Raw genomic sequence first — 20372 nt, forward strand, 5'->3', positions numbered from 1 at the left:
AAACGTCGTTTTGATGCGGTGCATAATCGATTATGCACCGGTCCACGATATAATTTGCCGGAGATTATACAGTGATGTGGAGGAGTTGAACCTACAAAATAGGGAGAAAATGGGAGAACCATTGTGAATACCCTAAGAACATTCCAATTCCATTTTTCTTATTCAAATTACTATACTTTGAGAATCAATTTTTGATTCACCCATTATCCATTTTGTGCGTATTGTATATCAAATTAAATCACCCACTTAGGAAAACATGAATTCAGTTTAACTCGATTCAAATCGAAAGTAGATGTCACTAAAAATTATACCACAAAATGACCACTTTAAATAGTATTGGAAAAATTGTAAAAAATGCCCCTATATAATATGACAATTATCAATGCCACCCCTGAATTATGAGTGGTGTAAATGTTGCCCCTCAATTATCAAAATGGTGCACTTATAGCCCCTCCCGTAACGGACATGTGGTTCCCCATTAGTGTACGACACCGTTAGGTCGGACTAAATATGTAATTTAGTTGTTTTTTCCCTCCATCGATTCGAAGTACCAACGATGGACAGCAATGGGGAACCACAGGTCCGTTACGGGAGGGGCTATATGTGCACCATTTTGATAATTGAGGGGCAACATTTACACCACTCATAATTCAGGGGTGACATTGATAATTGACATATTATAGAGGGGCATTTTTTATAATTTTCCCAATAGTATTTTAAGGCAAAATTTTCAACGGAGTTCATGAAATTTACAAGTGATGAAGAGCTGCCTTCAAATGGAAAACAAGAGTTTGTTTACCAACTTTCAATAGAAATTAAAGTTAGAAAACATAGAAAAAATTATTTTCTATTTTTAATTGAAAAACAAAATACATTTGAATATAATATTAATTAATTAATTACTTAAATTTTTCCAGAGAAAAAAAAAAAAAGAAGTAAAGAAACCATTAATACTTCATTTACTACTTCCTAATAATTGTCCACACCCAACACATTTGGTAGAGGAATCCTATTAAATGGCGCACAAAGGCACAAAGTCAAAACAAACAGTACACAATTTCCAAATGTTAGTTGTTAATTATTTACAATGATTTCAGTCTCACCTGTCCTATACGTTGAGAATTTTGTAATTTGGTTTGGCTAATCTCTCTCCTTATTTATTTATTTATTTTTAATTTTATGTATTTATTATTTATTTATTCTTTACTTTATTTTTGACTAGGAAGCCGGCAAGCCAGACCACTTTGGATATAAGGGCAGTTGCTTAAAACAATTAGAAAACAACAACCCCAAATATAAAATAATAATAATTAATGTTTTTTTTTAAAAAAATTTAATATTTCCACTTGGCTAAATAAAAAGGTTATTATTTATTAACTTACATATTTTAACTCTCTAATTAGTTATGAATCAAATAATGAAATGATTTCATTTGTTTAGAACTGTAGGTAATCTTTGATTTTTAGTAGTTATATTTTTTAATTGGTTTTAGTAAAATTCTAAACCAATTAAATCGGTTGAAACAAGAAAAATAATAAAAGAAAAATATGAAGGGAAAAAAATTAAATGCCCATACTAAAAATAAGAAAAGTTATGAGAAGAACTAAAAGTGTCCAAAAAATAATAGTTTAGGATGATGTTAAATGACAAAAACGATAGTCTGGAACTAAATTTGAAATTAATACCAAAAACAAGTAACCTCTGATGAAATTAACTTTTTTGATAATAACAACTTTATTTTCTCACGACAAAAATTATAAATTAAACCAGTGAAATGTCTTGAGAACCTGAAAATTAGTCATTCTATTTTGACTCTCCTATAAATCAATTTCTAACTCTAGGGAAATAAGGGGTATGTACTATATAGTTATGGAATTTAAGGGGTCCAACTGAAATTATTCATCAAATAATCATCCAAATGAGAAGATAAACTAAATTTAAAAAGAATAAAAGACATAATGGATGGTTTGTTATACTTGTTTTCTAAGTTGACCAGAGCACCTAACCTACACCAAATCCTCCTGAAGTCAAATTTCTTTCAATATTTTTTTTAAAACAGTAGTTAAGCCTTTTTTTTTTAAAAAAAAAAATATAATAATTTAACGATGATCAAGTGAAAAAAAATTGATTTAACCCATCCATTTGGGATAGTTTTCTGGATTTACGGGAAGAGGATACCCAAGGATGCATGGGTCTAACTCGCCATTTGACGCCATGTTGGGACTCCTATTAGATCGTCATCTAATGCATCCATAACTTCTACTGGTGGTTGGCTGAGGAGATGCGTTCTTCGGGGCTTTTCATAGACAATGTTAGAAAAAATAGTATATAATAACATTTTAAGTGGCTACTTTGTGGTACAATTATTAGTGGAGTTCACTTCTGAATGAAGAGCACGTAATTTTTAAACACACAACGAATTGTAGCTTTCATCTCTCTAAACGAGGCTCTTCTTTTATTCTCTACATTCTGTGTTCTTCCCACGCTCTAGTTCGTCGGGTTCTAAGTTTGAGTGCTCAAAACTTAGAACCGTAGTACGTTTTATATATCCTAGGAAACCTAGGCTACAACGCTCCTAGCACCTTTGAGAGACAGCAAATAAAGTTTTAAGGAGAGAGTGCAACTCGACTCGAACTTACAACCTAGCCTTAAAATCCCTTCGTCCCCGTGGTTATTTTTTCAGTTTTTTTTTTTATTTAGAAAATTATAATCTTTTTTTTTTGTAGGATTATTATTACATAATTCATGTATTTCAACCAACAGACAATGCTGCTAGCTCGTCGGTAACTGCATTCTGCTCGCGGGCAATTGGAATAATTGATAAGTGAATTGTTAATACAACTCCAATGTTTGAGGTGACTTTTCCTCAAGTAAGAGCCAAACTTTGTTGGAGATGGTATTAGGTGTTGTAAGCAAAAAAATAAAAGATTTTATTTCAATATGAATTTGAATTTAATTTTTCATGAATGGTACAATAGATTCTAGATAGAGTTAGGTAATTCTAGAATAAATTAATGTTAAAATTGGTGCTTAAATGTATCAACTTTATGTGATTTTGGTTCTTCACCTTAAAAATTTTCACTCATGTACAAATCCAATATTGAGGGGTATTTTGAAATATTTATTCCTGGTGTGGTATACAACTTTTTATTTTTTTTTGGAAAAGGTATACTTAGTCAAAAAATATTTTCAAAAAAATCTATTTATTAATGAAATATAAAAATAACCAATCATATATTGTCAAGTAAAAAGTGAATATTAAGAGGTATAATCAAGAGAAGAATTTAGCACCACTTTTTTTTTTTTTTAAAGAACATTTTTTATAAAAGGAAAAAACAACTTTTTATTTTTTAGGTTTTTAGTTATGCACAAATATCACACAACTAAGAATCACATTTATATTGCGTGACGACTACGGCCAATTTGACAAACCATGCATTACTAGAATATTTTTTTTAAAAAAGTAATTCTTTTAATAAAAAATGTTTTTTTTTTTTTTTTTTTTTTTTACAATAATACATCTCTATATTTGCTTCATAAACGAGGAATAAAATAGAGATTGATTAAAACAATTTGAGTAAAGAACTAAAATCACACAAAATTAATATATTTAAGAACTAGTTTTCAAACATCAATTATGATAACTTAAATTGACTAATCTTATTGAAAATTTAGTTCACCTAACAAAAAATTTGGTTAAATTTATAAATTTTTAATTTAAATATGATAAATGATCTTATACCATCCTCAATAGTTTTAAATTTTGTTGAGTTTTTACCTTGACATTTAAGAAAGAGATGGAAGATGAAAAAAAAGAAAAAAAAAAAAAACATTAACGCGCCCAACTGGGTGCAAATATGTGCCAAACACGCAAGAAGGCGACAACTTTTCTCTTGACTGCGGGTCTCATAAAGAATTTTAACTTGTAGGAAAAAAACCCACGCATTAAAAAATCACCCCTACATCAATAAAAATCTTTTAATTGTGATGCACAACAAATTATGCCGACTCTTGATTAAGATGTGACTCGAACATGAGACCTTCTTTATGAAAAGTATTTCTAACAGTGATATCGTCAAATCAGAAGATATTTAGGCACTGTTTGGTAAATGGTTGTTAGCTGTTAGCTGATATAGTTAATCAGAGGGTATAACTAATTGATAACATTAGCTAATTGTAGAAAGATGTTTGGTAAATTAACTGTTAGCTGATAGCTGCTTGGTATAATTTCTTTTCTAAAAAAACTAATTGAAAAAGTTAATTTGAATAACTTTTTAAATTTTAACATTTTAAAGTACAAAAAACTAGTTAACGGAACACTTATATTAATTTTTAAACCGAGTCAAATAACTAATAGTGGTCAAATAAGACAAAACTGACCTATAGGCTAACTATTTTACCAAACCGGGCATAAGTCCTTAGCCATTTTGAAGTTTCTGTTATGCAAAAAAAACATCAAAAAATCACTGAAAGGGTTGCCGTAAGGAGAGGAGTAAGTCTAGTGGAGGCTTTATGGTCCCAGTTACACCTCCCTGGGTGGCTCCCCGCATAACTAAGATCTTTTCCCTCGCACATAAACCATCTTTTACACTTATCACAAGCAAAGCACAACAAATGGTCCCCACCCCCCCCAACAAATTTCAATATCTTAGCTTACCAAATAAATATACGTATGGCACTTTCCTTCCCCAGTCCCCTCTCCATCTCTAAAACCCATAATGCACCAAATTTCTAAAAAATTTGTTTCATTTTAAAATAAAGATTCAATTTTTATTTGTTTGTTTCTCATTCCAAGTATACAACTTGTTCCTCTCTTTATCCTTTATTTTAAAGTCTCTTTAAACCTTACCCTCCAATGGCAAGTTTGGCAGCAAGCAAGCCATGTGTTTTGGTGTTTTTTTCTTTTCCCCTTACTACTAGTGCCGCATAAATAGATCTGTGTAGATCTTGGGCTTCTTGGGTCAAGTTCCCACAATGGGTCATTCATGGTTTTTGCAAATGAGGTTGTGGATATTGGTTTTGGGGGTGTTCAATGTGAGCTTGATTTCTGGGTCTGAAACTCTTGGTGATAAAGGTAGTGTATATGTGGATGGGAAAAGTAGGATTGGGAGGACAGACAGTGATTTCATATGTGCTACCTTGGATTGGTGGCCACCTGAGAAGTGTGACTATGGAACCTGTGCTTGGGGCCATGCTTCTCTGCTAAATTTGGTATGTCTTCTTTGCAAGTACTCACCTGACACACATTAAATTTGGTATGCATTTTGATCTAAAAGTGTTTTTTTCCCTTCTTTTTGGTTAGAGTTGCAAATGTTGCTTATTGGCTCACATTAAAGCATCCCTTTTTTCCTTTTCTGCTAAATGTGAGATGTTTGCAATTTTAATCTGAACTTTTTGTACCCATAATCCATTGTTTGAATATATCAAATCTTTTCTGGCTAACTATTTTAATGGGGCATAAGGTTCAAGAAAAGCCAAGAAAGACCTTGTTAACATTTGAAAAAATGTCTGAATTTGAAGTTGAATAGACACAGAGACTCCTCAAAAACCAACTTGAATTGGATGCCCACTCAACAACATAGGTGTTGGTGGTTTAGGCTTGTTTTTGGATTTGGATTTTGCTTTTAATATATTTTCTGTGAGAAATAAATTAGTCCCACAAAATCGCAAAGTTGTAATGCTAAGAACTGCAGACTCTGAAAACAGAAGGCTATGTTAGTATGGTTTGTTAACATTTTGAGCTTTCTTCTGATTCTATTTCATGTGTTGTTTGTGCAGGATCTTAGTAACATTATTTTTTTAAATGCAATAAAAGGTACGAAACCATTATATTCTAGCAAAGTTCCATGAAAATTCAGCTTTGTATGTGTGTAGTAACGTAAACATCAATTCTTTTTGCATTTATCCTTGCAGCATTCTCACCTTTAAAAATTCGGTTGGGTGGCACTTTGCAAGATAAGGTCGTCTACCAAACTAAAGATGATCGTGTACCTTGCACTTCATTTGTTTCAAACACATCAGAAATATTTTCTTTCAGTCAAGGGTGTTTGCCGTTGTCTAGATGGGACGAGCTAAATGTGTTCTTTAATAAATCCGGGTAACCAACGAGATTCATTCCTTGTCCAGCTTATATATGTCAGCACTCCTAACTGTATGTATCATCTTTGCGTGTTCTACTCAGAGCTGTTATCATTTTTGGCTTGAACGCTCTCACGGGAAGATCTATACGGTCCGATGCTTCTGCTGTTGGAGCCTGGGATTCAACAAACGCTGAATCTCTTATGAAATATACTGTCGAAAAGGGTTACACTATCCACGGGTGGGAGTTGGGTAAGATCAGAGAAGTCGCTATTTCTTAGCACTGCAACATTTTGTATATTGTGTATATTCCAAACATCAGCATCTATCTTTGATTCTCTGCTTTAAGTAAAACTATTTGTTAGGCGAAGCCTGGGAAAGGCCAAGTCTAGCACCCGGTGGTGTCTGGGGGTTGTTGGGCAGTGGCCGATAAAGGGCTTAAAAGGGCCATGTCCACCACCCAGTGTCTCGAAAATGTGGCGGTATAAGAAAATAAAGTTACGCCTTTGCCACTAGCTATAGCTTTTGGCATAAGTGGCAAGCGCTTGAACTTAACAAGTGGTATCAGAGCCAGGTCACGGGAGTAACATTTAAGATTGGAAATATAGTTGCGCTAGCTATAGCTTTTGGCGCAAGTGGTAAACGTTTGATTCTAACAAGTGGTATCAGAGCCAGGTCACGGGAGTAACATTTAAGATTGGAAATAAAGTAGGTTTTGGCGTAAGTAGTAAACGCTTGATCCTAACACTATTTATGATTTTGTCAGGGAATGAGTTGAGTGGGAGTGGAGTGGGTGTAAGAGTTGCAGCAGATCAATATGCTTCTGACACTTATCATCTTCACAACATAGTCGAAAATATTTACAAGGATGCTAGCTATAAGCCGCTGATCATAGCACCTGGAGGATTCTTCGATGCAAATTGGTTCACGGAATTTGTAGATAAAACGAACAATTCTTTGGATGTGATCACTCACCACATATATAATCTTGGCCCAGGTATATATATTTCAAACAGTATATATGCATATGCTTACTAGTTTTAGTCATACCTTGAATCAGATATCCATCCATCTATCTTATATGCAATTCCCTTCCTTCTCTGGCTAATTAATAGGACGAGATGAACACCTTATTGAGAAAATCGTCGATCCATCTTATCTTGATGGTGAAGCGGGCACATTTAATCAACTGCGTAGCATTCTCAATAGCTCGGAAACTTCAGTTAATGCTTGGGTTGGTGAGGCCGGAGGGGCTTATAACAGTGGCCGCAATCATGTCACCAATGCCTTTGTTTTTAGCTTCTGGTAATCAGTTCAAGTTGAATGCATATATATATATATGATGAGACTTTCGTGATTTCTCGTTTTGAATTATTAAAATCCCGGATAACATATAGTCTTGGAAATAATGCTTAGGTATCTTGACCAGCTTGGGATGTCAGCCTCGTACGATACAAAAACATACTGCCGGCAGACACTAATTGGAGGAAACTACGGTTTACTTAACACTACTACCTTTGTACCAAATCCAGATTACTACAGGTCTCTAAGATTTTACTATGATAGCAGTACATATGATCTGATAGGCCGGCTTAGTTATGTTCGTTGGTATTTATTGTTTTAGTGTTATGTGCTAATTCTGCTTCCCGCTCTGCAGTGCTCTTCTTTGGCACCGATTAATGGGAAGGAATGCTCTGTCAACAAGCTTCTCGGGGACGAAGAAAATACGTGCCTACGCTCATTGTGCAAAGCAATCTGTAAGTTTGATTTACAAGTAGATACTAAAATTACTTTTCGGTTGATGAACATTACTGCCCCTGCCTGGGATTATAGTTGCTGCTGGATTGTCAATCCACAAGTTTGGACTATTCTTGTCCTGAGAAATTGGGTGGAAGGACTGTTTTGCCCCTAACCCCCACCCTATCATAGGGATGTCAAAATGGGCCGAAGCCAGCAGGCTAGCGCTAACCTGACCGGCCGCCAGTCAGGTTAGGATCTAGCCGACAAATTATACCATGGACCAAGGTCTACCTTGCATTGTAGACCCTGGTCCAAAAATAACCTTCAGATTTTGTATTTATAGTTGACACATTCTGTAATTGTAGTTGATAGTTTTTGTACCTATAGTTATCATATTATGTGTCAACAATTATCAAGTCAGATTCTGTATCTATAGTTGACACATTCTGTACCTGCAGTTGATAGTTTACCTGTAGGCTGTAGCTATCATATTATATGTCAGCAATTATCAAGTTATTTGTTTACATGTACAGAAGCTGTTAACTGTAGGTACAAAATGTGTTAACTGAAGATACATAATTTTTGTATCAAGATTCACAATGCAATATGAACCCGGTCCATGGTATAACAATTGAACCTAGCCCGCGAAAATCCGGGCTTCACGGGCCTAGCCTGTGCGGGTTGGTGGGCTACACGGGTTAACAATCCCCCTTTCCTTTTGGTGATGAAAATAACAATCATCTTTCTCTTTTGCAGGGAGGCATCACCTTATTGTTGATCAATCTAGACAGCAACACTACCGTGGAGGCCAATGTTGCATACAATGGAAGCTTTGTGCACCATAGAAAACATATACGTCATATAAACCATCACCACCACCACCATCATAGCCATAGCCATGGAAAGGGATCACCGCGGAGCCAAAAGAGAGGTACAATGACAAGAGAAGAGTATCATTTGACAGCAAAGGGCGGAGATTTGCACAGCCAAACAATGCTGCTAAATGGGAATGAATTGAGTGTAGATTCATCGGGGAGCATACCGGAGATGAAGCCGCGATATTTGAACTCATCTGAGCCAATAACTGTGGCTCCTTTTTCCATTGTATTTGCTCACATACCTTATGTCTTCCTGCCTGCTTGCAGATAGTGATAGTGATAGTGATGATATGATGGGGCCAAAACTGGTTCCCCATTTGGTGATTCTTGAAATAAGAAACAGAATGGAGAATATGATTGTTTATTCTTTCATTCTTCATAGATGTTATACACAATGGGGTTTGGATTCCACTAATGCCATCATGGATGTTATATGGCATTGTGATAATGTGATCAATGTTAATCAATCATGTTGAGCTTTGAAGGCATTTCATCCAAGCCATTAGTCTACTAAATCAATATATATAGCTGTCCATACGAGTCCAACCCTACATTTTGGTTGCGTTTAATCCGTATTTTAGACGAATTTGATAAAAAAAAAAAAAAAAAAAAAAAAAAAAAAAAAAAAAAAAAAAACTCGTTCCATTTTTAGCTCAATCCATATAACACGTAAAAATACGGGTTATACTGTTTGAAACCATATAACTCATGGGTTATCCACTTAATCTTTTTTTAAAAATTAAAATTTAAATATTTTAAAATTGAGAATGAAGAATTTGAACAACTAAACTTTGTTAATTGTTATTGATTTTGAATTTGAATGATGAATTATGAAGGACTCAATTAGTGTAATGTTATTTTGTTACTTCCCTTGGAAGTTAGTAGTTGAAACTTGGAATAAATCGTTATTTAAAAAAAAAAAAAAAAGAAAAAAAAGAAGTGATGCTCTTGCCGTATAAATTGAGATGTCTTCATTAGTATAGACACCATTGGTATTATGGTATATGTCATTGTGATAATATGATCAATGTTAATCAATAATGTGTCACACCAACAATTGAAATACAATCATTCTTCATTTTCTTCCTCTACTTTGTATGAGTTTTGTGTAGTTAGTGTAGTCAGGTTCTAACTACAGTTTCAAGTGCACGATTTCTATAGTAGTTGTGATAACATTGTGGAGCATTTCTGGTCATTATTCATTGCACCATCTCTGAAAATTAACTCTTTTTTTTTTTTTGAAACAAGACGAAATTTCATTAAAAGCTAAAGAGAGCAGAAATACACAAGGGTGGGCTATTAAACCACGACCCCAGGACAGACGAGGAACCAGTCGCCCGTGCCAGTACATAAGCTACGTGATTCGCTGACCTCCTGACATGGCGAACCTCTACGTTCCCAATGTCACTAGCAATCTGATGACATTGCTTTACAATCGATCCAACATCAGACAAATCTACAAAACGGGAATTAAAAGCAATAGAAAAATTTAGACAATCAGTTTTTACTATTATATTATTTAGACCAGAACTCTTAAGCCAAACTAACGTTCTTTCAACCGCAACCGCCTCTGCCATCAAAGGATCTCGCACAGAGCCCATCTTTCCGCTAGGTGCTGCGACAAAACGCCCGCCGTGGTTACGAACCACCACGCCATAACCCGCACCATTGCCAAAAAGGGCCGCATCTACATTGCACTTCACCCATGTTTGCGGTGGCGGAGACCAGTGAGAGCTGACTGAAGCCTCAGGCACCTTATTTCCCGATGACCTGTGTATGGACTTCTAGAGAGTCCGCAAGGCCTGAACCTGATTGCGCATGCCTGCAGGTGACGGCACCTCATCGTTCCATACCCTCTCGTTTCTTGCGTTCTATAGAACCCAGAATACAGCAGCCATGCGTACTGCCTGGTCGACATTTGCACTCCCCATGGTGGCCTCCATGAATCCCTGTAAACTCCTTCCTCTCAAGATGTCATCATCTTCCTAAATCTGCCTTGCGATAACACAGTCACACAATAAGTGCTCCATCGTCTCCCTGGGGTAGTCGCAAAAAGGGCAAATCCCCCCCCCCCCCCCCCCCCCCCCCCCCCTATCCATACTCGCCTTAGTTTCAGGATGTCTTTGACTGGCAGGATACCCCGAGCGCATCTCCATAACAGGTTCTTCGCTTTGGGTGGCATAGGTAGTCCCCATAGTCTCGTCCACACCGTGAAACTGTCCCCAGGACCGTCCGACGTGATGGCTTCAGTGAGCAGTTTGTATCCATGTCGAACTGTGTACATGCCTCGAGAATCACCCTTCCACCACCATGAATCGGGGTAGAGAGGCGACAGAGGGGTAGCTAAAATTCTGGGCACATCGGTGTCATTAAAGAGATCGTGTAGAATGTCCTCATCCCAACTTCCGTGGTCATTAATCAGTCCATCCACCTTTGCCTCCCTTAGTTCCTCTATGCATGGAGTGTCAAGGGTAGAAGAGCACGCATCTGCGAGCCATGGCCAGCCCCAAATCCTAGAATCCTTACCATTTCCAATTCGCCGGGCAGCACCCAGCTGGAGTAGAGACTGTCCAGCCAAGATACTACGCCACAGGTAGCTTGGATTGCCTCCTAATTGTGCCTCTAGAAAGTCGCAATGCGGATAGTATTTAGCCTTCAGAAGTTTACTAACAAGAGAATTTGGATAAATCATTAACCGACATCCCTACTTTGCCAAGAGAGCCACATTGAAGTCGTGTAGGCATTTGAAACTCATACCCCCATGCTATTTGGATGCACAAAGACGAGTCCAGCTTAGCCAATGTATGCCTCGACTGCCCGAGCCACCCCCTCCCCACCAAAACCAGTTAAATAACTTTTCAAGAGTGGAACAAACCCGTTCGGGCAAAAGAAAAACGGACATGGTAAAAATGGTCAAAGCCTGTGCGACACTCTTTAGTAAAACCTCTTTGCCCGCCCTAGACAGAAGCTTTTGTTGCCAACCGCCAACCCGTTCTCTCACCTTCTGTTCAATATACCAAAAGCTAGCTGACTTATTACGGCCCAGAACCGAAGGTAGGCCCAAATACCGACCCAAGTCAGTCGTTTCCTGGATCCCTACGCACTCCGTGACGACTATCCTTGTACCGCTAGCAGTGTTTGAGCTGAACATGGCATTGGACTTCTCATAGTTTATAACCTGTTCGGAAGCTGCACTGTAAACCTCCAAGCATTCCTTAACCCTTTGTGCTTCAACTTGGGTGGCTTTAAAGAAGAGTAAACTGTCGTCTGCGAAGAAAAGGTGGGAAACCGAAGGGGCCCCCCTCGTTATTCTGATTCCGTGGATGTCCCCTCGAGCCTCCGCCTGTTGTGGAAGAATAGACAAGCCTTCAGCACAGAGAATGAACAAATAGGGGGACAGCGGGTCCCCTTGTCGAATGCCACGGGTAGGATTAATTGTGCTCACAGTTTCACCGTTGACTTGAATATGGTCCATCCACGATCAAAACCCAAAGCCGCCAACATCTCCTCCAAAAAACCCCATCCCATACGGTCGTAGGCCTTGGCCATGTCAAGCTTCAAAGCAGTCCATCCCACCGCCCTGCTTACCTTCCTTCGTAGGTAATGACCCACCTCCCCGGCCACGATGATATTATCCGTTAAAAGCCTGTGGGGTACAAAGGTGCTTTGAGACACTGAAACAACACTTTGTAGGGTCTCTTTTAGCCGATTGGCTAACATTTTAGCGAGCACCTTATAGGGCACATTGCATAGGGCAATCGGGCGTAGGTCAGCAACTTTCTCCGGTGTCTTTTTTTTTTTTTCGGTATCAAGACAATATTGGAGTCGTTGAGCTCGAGCTCCTGCGGGAGTCTACGACTGGCAATACAATGTATAATGAAGATTGATAGATCAGATCATGCCCCAGTATGGGCAATAATGCTGAAAAAAAGCAGGTGACATACCATCAGGACCCGACGCTTTCTCCGGGGCCATCGAAAAAAGAGCAGATTTGACTTCGTCCATAGTGAACGGTAATAATAAAGAAGCATTCATCTCTTCCGTTACGCGGCTCGTCACCCTGCTGAAGATACTTGAATTAGTGCCTACCGATTGGAAGATGTCATTGTAATATCGCAAAATTTCCGTGTTCATCCCCGAACCCTCCACCCATTGATCATCGATATCCCTCAACCGCATCAACAGGTTCCGACACCGTCGCAAGGACGTCGCTTTGTGGAAGTATTTGGTGTTGAGGTCGCTGTGTTGTAACCAAAGCTGCTTTGAGCGTTGTTTTCAAAAAAATTTCTTGCCGCAGTAGAGACACCAATTCCCCTTCGGTCGCCAAATATTCGATCACCGCCTGTTGTTCCCGAGAATCCCGAAGAATTTCCAGTTTATTGCGAAGTTTCAGCATTTGTGTACCAAAGCGTCTAAAGTACTCCGCACCCCACCGTCCTAGTTGCCGGTCACACTGGGCAATGCGCTACTGAAAATTAACTCTTAAACACAACATAACTTACAATTTAACCAACTTGACAACTTACTTCATTTTATGTTACTGTCCAAAGTAGCATACGATCATAGTAGCAATCGTTATACCCTGCACCACGGCGCACACAGCATTGTGTGCCCTGCGCCTCCCAAAATGACGTCCTTTTGTTAAGTTGTGTAGGAAGTTGACGCAATTATGTATATTATGGTATACAATTATGTACATTTGTTTATATAATTATGTCCGTTTTTTTATACAATTATGTACATTTTTTTATACAATTATGTACATCCGAAACAATAAATTTATGTGTATTATGTAAGAGTTTATGCGTATTATGTTAAAAGTTTATGTGTATTATGTTAGATTATGTGTATTATATTTTCAAAAAAAGTATGTGTATTTTCTTATACAATTATGTACATTTTTTAACGACACAGGAAAGCAGAATTCCCACAAAAAAATAATTCAAAACGACATTGTTTTGCACTCAGGCGTACAATGCAATGCGCGCCCTGGTGCACGATATAAATTGCCTCATAGTAGTTGTACTACCCAATTCTCAAATAGTTAATAGTTGAGTTAATTCCACCGGAGGTCCGTTGTCTTTGGTGGCAATTCCAAATTTAGTCCCAGACTATCGTTTTTGCCATTTTACATCCTAGACTATCGTTTTTTGGACACTTTTAGTCATTCTCATGATTTTTTTCTATTTTTAATAAGGGCATTTTTGTCGCTTCATATTTTTCTTTTGTTATTTTTTTCGATTTCAACCAGTTTAATTGGTTAGGACTTTACTAAAAATTGGTTGAAAATATGGTTACTAAAAATCAGAGGTTAACTAAAGTTCTAAACCAATTAAATTAGTTAAAACCGAAAAAATAACAAAAGAAAAATATGAAGAGACAAAAAATGCTCTTACTAAAAATAGAAAAAATCATGAGAAGGACTAAAAGTGTCCAAAAAACAATAGTCTGAGATGTAAAATGACAAAAACGATAATTTGGGACTAAATTTAAAATTACGAACAAAGACAAGAGACCTCCGATGAAATTAACTCTTAATAGTTATATTATTTATTTTTTTTTTGAAAGATTAGTTATACGGAGTATTATTTATATTTACTACGAAAATGACATCCTCGGCCCATTGATGATTTATCAAAAGCCAAGCCGCCGAATGGAATTAATTACCGTCGTTCGTCTAAAAAAATGATGATTTATTTTGAGTGAATCTTGAATGCAAGTCAATACCTAAAGTTCTACTTGAATTTAATTAATGAATTAACGTACCATTAATTATGTCAATTTTGAATGAACAAATAACAAATTAAAGGTTAGAAATTAAAATCCGAAATACATAAATTGATCACGCAGTTCGGAACGAAATTTTTTACGTCTACGAGGCAACTCACGTCAGCCCAATCCACTAGATGTTCAACAAGATTACAAAGGGGGGTTGAATACACACGGCCTTAGCCACAACATCAAACTTTTAATCTTCACAACATCTAATTCGGAGAGGTGCGTGCATGCCAATGCCAACTTCTACTTCAGGCGCTGATACTGCTGATCCTGCTCCAATCCATCTGATCCAGCGAGATCACCACTTCATAACAATATTATAATATGATAAATAGATGTAATATAAGTAGAATTTCCCCCTGGATAGAATCTCTAAAATCCGTGAAATGAAGAGATAAAGAGATCACCCTTTTATACTCAATTTCACTCAACCAACTTTTCACAAATTAATGCTGACCACATACCATTAATAAAAGACATCCACAATATTTAAATTGTAACACTCCGTGTTACGGCCCATGAACCAATTAACTATTTACCCGGAAAAGAAGAAATAAATCTCATTAACTAATTAATTAAGAAAGACTCACCATAGTCCATGGGTCCTTATCCTTAAACCCAATCCCCTAGAAGGAATAGAACTAGCCCTAATTAGGGACCCTTAAGTATATAAATAGGGGGCATATGAGGCACCTAGAACCCACACCACAATAATCTCTCACCACACAAGAAGTTCCAAGAATCCCCCTAGGAGAAATCAAGAAAGAAGGAATCTTAAAGAAAGACCCTTCATAGCCAAGGAAATTAATTAAGGCTAAGAGGTAACCCATGTCTCAACAAAACCTATTTTCCTTGCTATAATTTTCTTCTTTGGCTTCCTCTCTACACTTGTGTCTTGATGAATCGTTTATGATATTGGTGATATGATCTTGATGATTGTGAGATGATTTTATGTGTGATCTTGATGATCTTGATGATCATAAGAGGTTCTTAATGATCTTGTGATATTCTTGATGAATCTTGATGTTTCTTGATGTTAAAAGATGAACCACGATTTTGATGATTTGAATACAATTAGAGCCCTATGTTAAAATTGGGGATTTCGTATTGTGTTATTCTTGACATAATTGGGTGGGATTTCGCATGCTCGGGTGTTGATTATGTTTAGAGGTCATGATAGGATATGTGCTATATGATTCTTGCTTTTGATCCGTTAATCGTCTACGTGGTGTCATCAATTGCATTTAAAAGTGTCTAAGCATGGTTTCAGGTTCCACAACGGATCCCGGGATGTTTATTTTGATAAAAAGTCTGTGGGGGGTAGGGGGACCCGCCACCTACCCGCTGCCCGAGAAGGACGTCGCCGGCAGCGGGCAGGCGACTGCCCGCCGGGCACCCGCTGCCCGGAGACTTGTCGCCGGCGGGTGGTCCTCCACCCACCGGCTACCCGCTGGAATTTTCCCAACTTGGGGCTTCGGCTTCCCCGTTTGATGTTTCCCCGACCCTCGTGGTGTCCCAACGGATTCCGTTTATCGTGCTTAAGTCTAGTTGATGTTTCGGGTACCGTTCGTAAGATAAATGAGTCTTATATATCGCATGTTAGTTGAATTGGTATCCCGTTGCCCTAGGTGAAAGAAGTATGAACCCCTTAGGATTATTCCTAGTATGTGAATGATCACGCATAGGTTTCATTATACGTTTTCTCCCCTTTCCCAATGTGTTAATGTGGGCTACATGTGCTTGCTATGTGTTATGTGTGCGTGATACCCCAATTTGGTTGCGATCAAATTGGTTATTCCTGAGCTGCGGTTCAGAAGCTGGCTGCGGTCAGAATTACACTCTTGGGTTGCGATCCACCGTTTGGTTGCGATCAAACGTTTTACATGAGCTGCGGTTCATATTCCTGGCTGCGGTCAGATGATCACCTTTGGGCTGCGGTCCACCGTTTGGTTGCGATCAAACGTTTTACATGAGCTGCGGTTCATATTCCTGGCTGCGGTCAGATGATTACTCTTGGGCTGCGGTCCACTGTTTGGTTGAGATCAAACATTATGATGAGCTGCGGTTCATCGGTCGGTTGCGATCGACCCCTTCGTATTGCAATACGAGGCAGGGTGCTGCGGGGCTGTGTCAGAGCTATATGCGCTGACCCTCATGTATGGGCATGCGATTGGTCCTGTAGCGCCACCAAAGTATGCTTGTGTGATGAGGTAAGAATTGAATGATGACGTGAATGGGATGAAGTGAATCTGTGACCATAGGATATGATGTGCTAGTATCTTTATATGCTTGGTTATAACTGCTGAATGTGCTTAACCCTATCTGTCGAGTCTATTCTTGGTTTTAAAACTAGTGTCTCTTAAGTATATATCTTCCTGCTTCAAAATGATTTTCGTATATCTATATATATCTATCTATAATGTATTTCAATGCGTTGGAGTGGGTTACCAGCATCTCTCGCTGAACAGATATATTTGGCTTTCAGGCGCAGATGATGGTTTTCGTATATCTATATATATCTATCTATAATGTATTTCAACGCGTTGGAGTGGGTTACCAACATCTCTCGCTGAACAGATATATTTGACTTTCAGGCACAGATGAGTATACACTCGAGCGCGCTAGAGATTCGGAGCGTAGAGTAGATAGTTTCTCTTTCGGCCTGCGTGCCATGCTTATGTATTGACATTATTGAGGATATTAGTTAATAGCCTGTGTGCCTGATTTCTCTAGCTCAGGTGTGGCATAGCACCCCGTACTCTTATGTTATGTTTTGGGATTTAACGAGAACTTACCTTTATTATATTAGTCTCAAAAGTTTTAAAATTTCGGGGTGTTACATAAATAGTGCTGAATAATATATCAGACCACCCATAATTTGTTGAGTATCACTGAAGTATATATGCTAACTTTGACCCAGCATATCCAGATGTTGTGCTAGACTGCTTAAATAATAACTTGATAGGAGTCGGTCAAAAGATTATATTAAAAATAAATTCTAACCTTTTTGATAAATAAATTAGTCAATTTATAATAAGGTTTAACGTGTATATTTGTACACTTACAATCTCCGCTTTTGACAATTTATTTGGCAAAACTAGAAACATAAATACTTTGGGCAAAAGTAAAAGTAATTTAAACAATTTCATTAATAAATGGCCCTTAGTATATTTGCTTGACATAAAAATTTATGGGTTAGAATTATTTGAGAAATTACCAAGGTAATTGGACCGTTGCTCTATCCATAGACCAATAATCCAACTGATATAATAAATAAGAACACCAATAATATAGTTAATAAGAAGCCCAAATAACTTTAATAACCAATAATAGATAGATAGAAAAGCTAAATAAAAGCTAATCAACCAACCAATAGATAATAACCAAACGACAACTGCCAATAAAGAAACAAAAAAGTACCCAGAATACCAAATTGTCAAATCAACATCCCAAAAAGTCACACTTGATCCAAAAAAATAACATAAGAATACTCCCCTTTATTGTATACTCCCCTTTTTGTCAATAAATTGACAAAAGTGGTAAACATCAGTGGTGGAGACTATCGAGCTGACAGAGTGCCCGGATGGGAAGAATCAACAGAAGCAACATCATCATCATCATCATTAGCCGCATCAGAACCAGAAGCAAAACCTCGGTATGAACGGATTTCAGTATGCAATCTTTCAAACTGGGAAATCTCACGCAGCTCTACTTCCAATAACTTCTCTAAACCGATAATCGTAGTTTGTTGAGAGGTGATTGAACTACGAATATGAGTAATTGAGGTGTTTAGAGAAGCAACCAGTTGACGGCACTCAAGTAGGGAAAGAGGTTCCTTTGGCCGACTAGGAGAGATAGGTGCACAGGAAGAGTTGGATGTAGACGAGGTTACCGGAGCAGAGGTAGTCAGAGTCGGAGCAACAGGAACGAAAGGTTCAGCAAGCGTGGCTCGATCGTCGTAGTGCTGTCCTTGGGCCAATCGATCATCGAACACACAAACACTCGTATTCTCAGTGTCTAAAAGAAAATTTATAATAATAATAATAATAATAATAATAATAATAATATTATTATTATTATTATTATTATTATGTAATAATGTACAATAATAATAATATTAATAATTAATATAATATAATAATAATCAAAACAAAACTATATACAAAATAAAATTAAAATTAAAAAGAAAAAAGACATAAGGGAGCCACAGGATCCCCTTTGTGAATGATGTGAGATTATTTTGATCCCATATCGAAAATGTTTGGAAAGATGAGCTCTTGAGCTTCTCTATATAAGAAGAGCAATGCTCCTCTTCCAAACACAATTGCTTGCCCATCAATGTGAACAAGTATTGAGAAGCCAAAAAGCTCTTATTTAAGAAGTATTAGTTTGATGACTTCTTATTTTAATTTATTAATTTATTAGGTGTGTTTGAGAAATATTAACCAATATGTATTATTTATTGTTTTGGTTCTTGGCAGTTGTTTGTTTTTTGATTAAAGATAAAATGTTAAAAAAGCGAATTTGATAAAATTTTAGAGAATTCGTCAATAATCAAATAAGACTATTATCTAATAATTATTATGGCTTTTAAAAAAATTAATTATATAGTATTAAAGTTGGTTTGAAAAGTAAAAAATGATTTCTAGAAAAAAGAGTTATTATTCTGAAAACATTTCTGTTTTTAATTTTTGGTTGCACAATAGAAAATTGTCTAAAAGAAAATTTATATTATTATTATTATGTAATTATGTAATAATAAAATTAGAATAAAAATAATATTAATAATATAATAATTAATCAAAACAAAACTATATATATACAAAATAAAATTAAAATTTTAAAAAATAATAAAAAAATAAGACAAAGGAGAGCCACGGGCTCCCATTTGTAAATGATGTGAGATCATTTTGATCCCACATCGAAAATGTTTCGAAAGAGGAGCTCTTGAGCTCCTCTAAATAAGAGGAGCAATGCTCCTCTTCCAAACATAATTGCCTGCCATCAACATGGACAAGTATTGAGAAGCCAAAAGACTCTTATGTAAAAAGTCTTAATGACTTCTTATTTTAGTTTTTTTTTTAATTTATTTATTTGTTAGGGAGTTTAAGGGAAAAAATTAATCTTAATCTTTGCTCAAAATGTATATGTGTTGTTTTTGACAATTTGGAGCAAATTGCAGAGTTATTAAATAATATTTTTGATATTTTAATTAAAAATAAAATGTTAAAATGACGAATTTGTTAAAATTTTGGTGAATTTGTCAATAATCGAACAAAGTTATTATCTAATAATTATCATGGCAATTAACAAATTAATTGTATGGATATTTAAAGTTCGTTTGGAAAGTAGAAAAATAATTTCTAGAAAATAAGTTATTTTTCAAAAAATATTTTTCTTTTTAATGTTTGGCTGCACAGCAAAAAATTGTCTTTGTGTATTTGATTCATGAACAATAAAATGAGTAAAATTGTATGCTTCAACATTTTAATTTTTATATATCCAAAAAAACTATTTTTATATCTCCCAAATTATTACTAAAAGAATCTAATAATTATTATAGTAATTAAGCTAATAATTACACAAATAATATTATAATTGACTAATAATTATTATGGTAATCAAACTAATCATTACCATAATAATAGTATAATTACAATTATGTAATCATAATTATAAGTGTATAGCTAAAATGAAATTTATATTATTATTATTATTATTATTATTATTATTATTATTATTATGTAATAACAAAATAAAATTACAATAATAATGATATTAATAATTAATAATATAATAATAATCAAAACAAAACTATAGACAAAATAAAATATAAAAGGATAACTAATTGAGTGATATTCTACCATTATATATTTTCACCCGAGTAACCCGTCCTGA

The 20372-nt window shown here is 36.2% G+C and overlaps 2 protein-coding genes across 2 annotated transcripts; one reads left to right on the forward strand and one right to left on the reverse strand.

Annotated features, from left to right (window-relative positions):
* Positions 1-4677: 4677 nt before the first annotated feature.
* LOC109164147 (heparanase-like protein 3) lies at positions 4678-9163 on the forward strand. Its single transcript, XM_019312933.1, has 9 exons — positions 4678-5211; positions 5779-5815; positions 5914-6097; positions 6182-6330; positions 6845-7075; positions 7194-7383; positions 7495-7620; positions 7736-7835; positions 8575-9163. The coding sequence occupies exons 1-9, from the start codon at positions 4975-4977 to the stop codon at positions 8965-8967; spliced, it is 1647 nt and encodes a 548-aa protein (XP_019168478.1). The 5' UTR covers positions 4678-4974; the 3' UTR covers positions 8968-9163.
* A 979-nt stretch (positions 9164-10142) lies between these two features.
* Positions 10143-12416, reverse strand: LOC109164092. Its single transcript, XM_019312845.1, has 5 exons — positions 12150-12416; positions 11698-12039; positions 10802-11349; positions 10245-10466; positions 10143-10152 (listed from the first exon to the last, which is right to left on the reverse strand). Exons 1-5 carry the CDS (start codon positions 12414-12416, stop codon positions 10143-10145), a joined length of 1389 nt encoding a protein of 462 aa, XP_019168390.1.
* Positions 12417-20372: the final 7956 nt, after the last annotated feature.

The sequence above is a fragment of the Ipomoea nil genome, unplaced genomic scaffold (genome assembly GCF_001879475.1).
Source record: "Ipomoea nil cultivar Tokyo-kokei standard unplaced genomic scaffold, Asagao_1.1 scaffold3056, whole genome shotgun sequence".
In the NCBI taxonomy this organism is placed as follows: Eukaryota; Viridiplantae; Streptophyta; class Magnoliopsida; order Solanales; family Convolvulaceae; genus Ipomoea; species Ipomoea nil.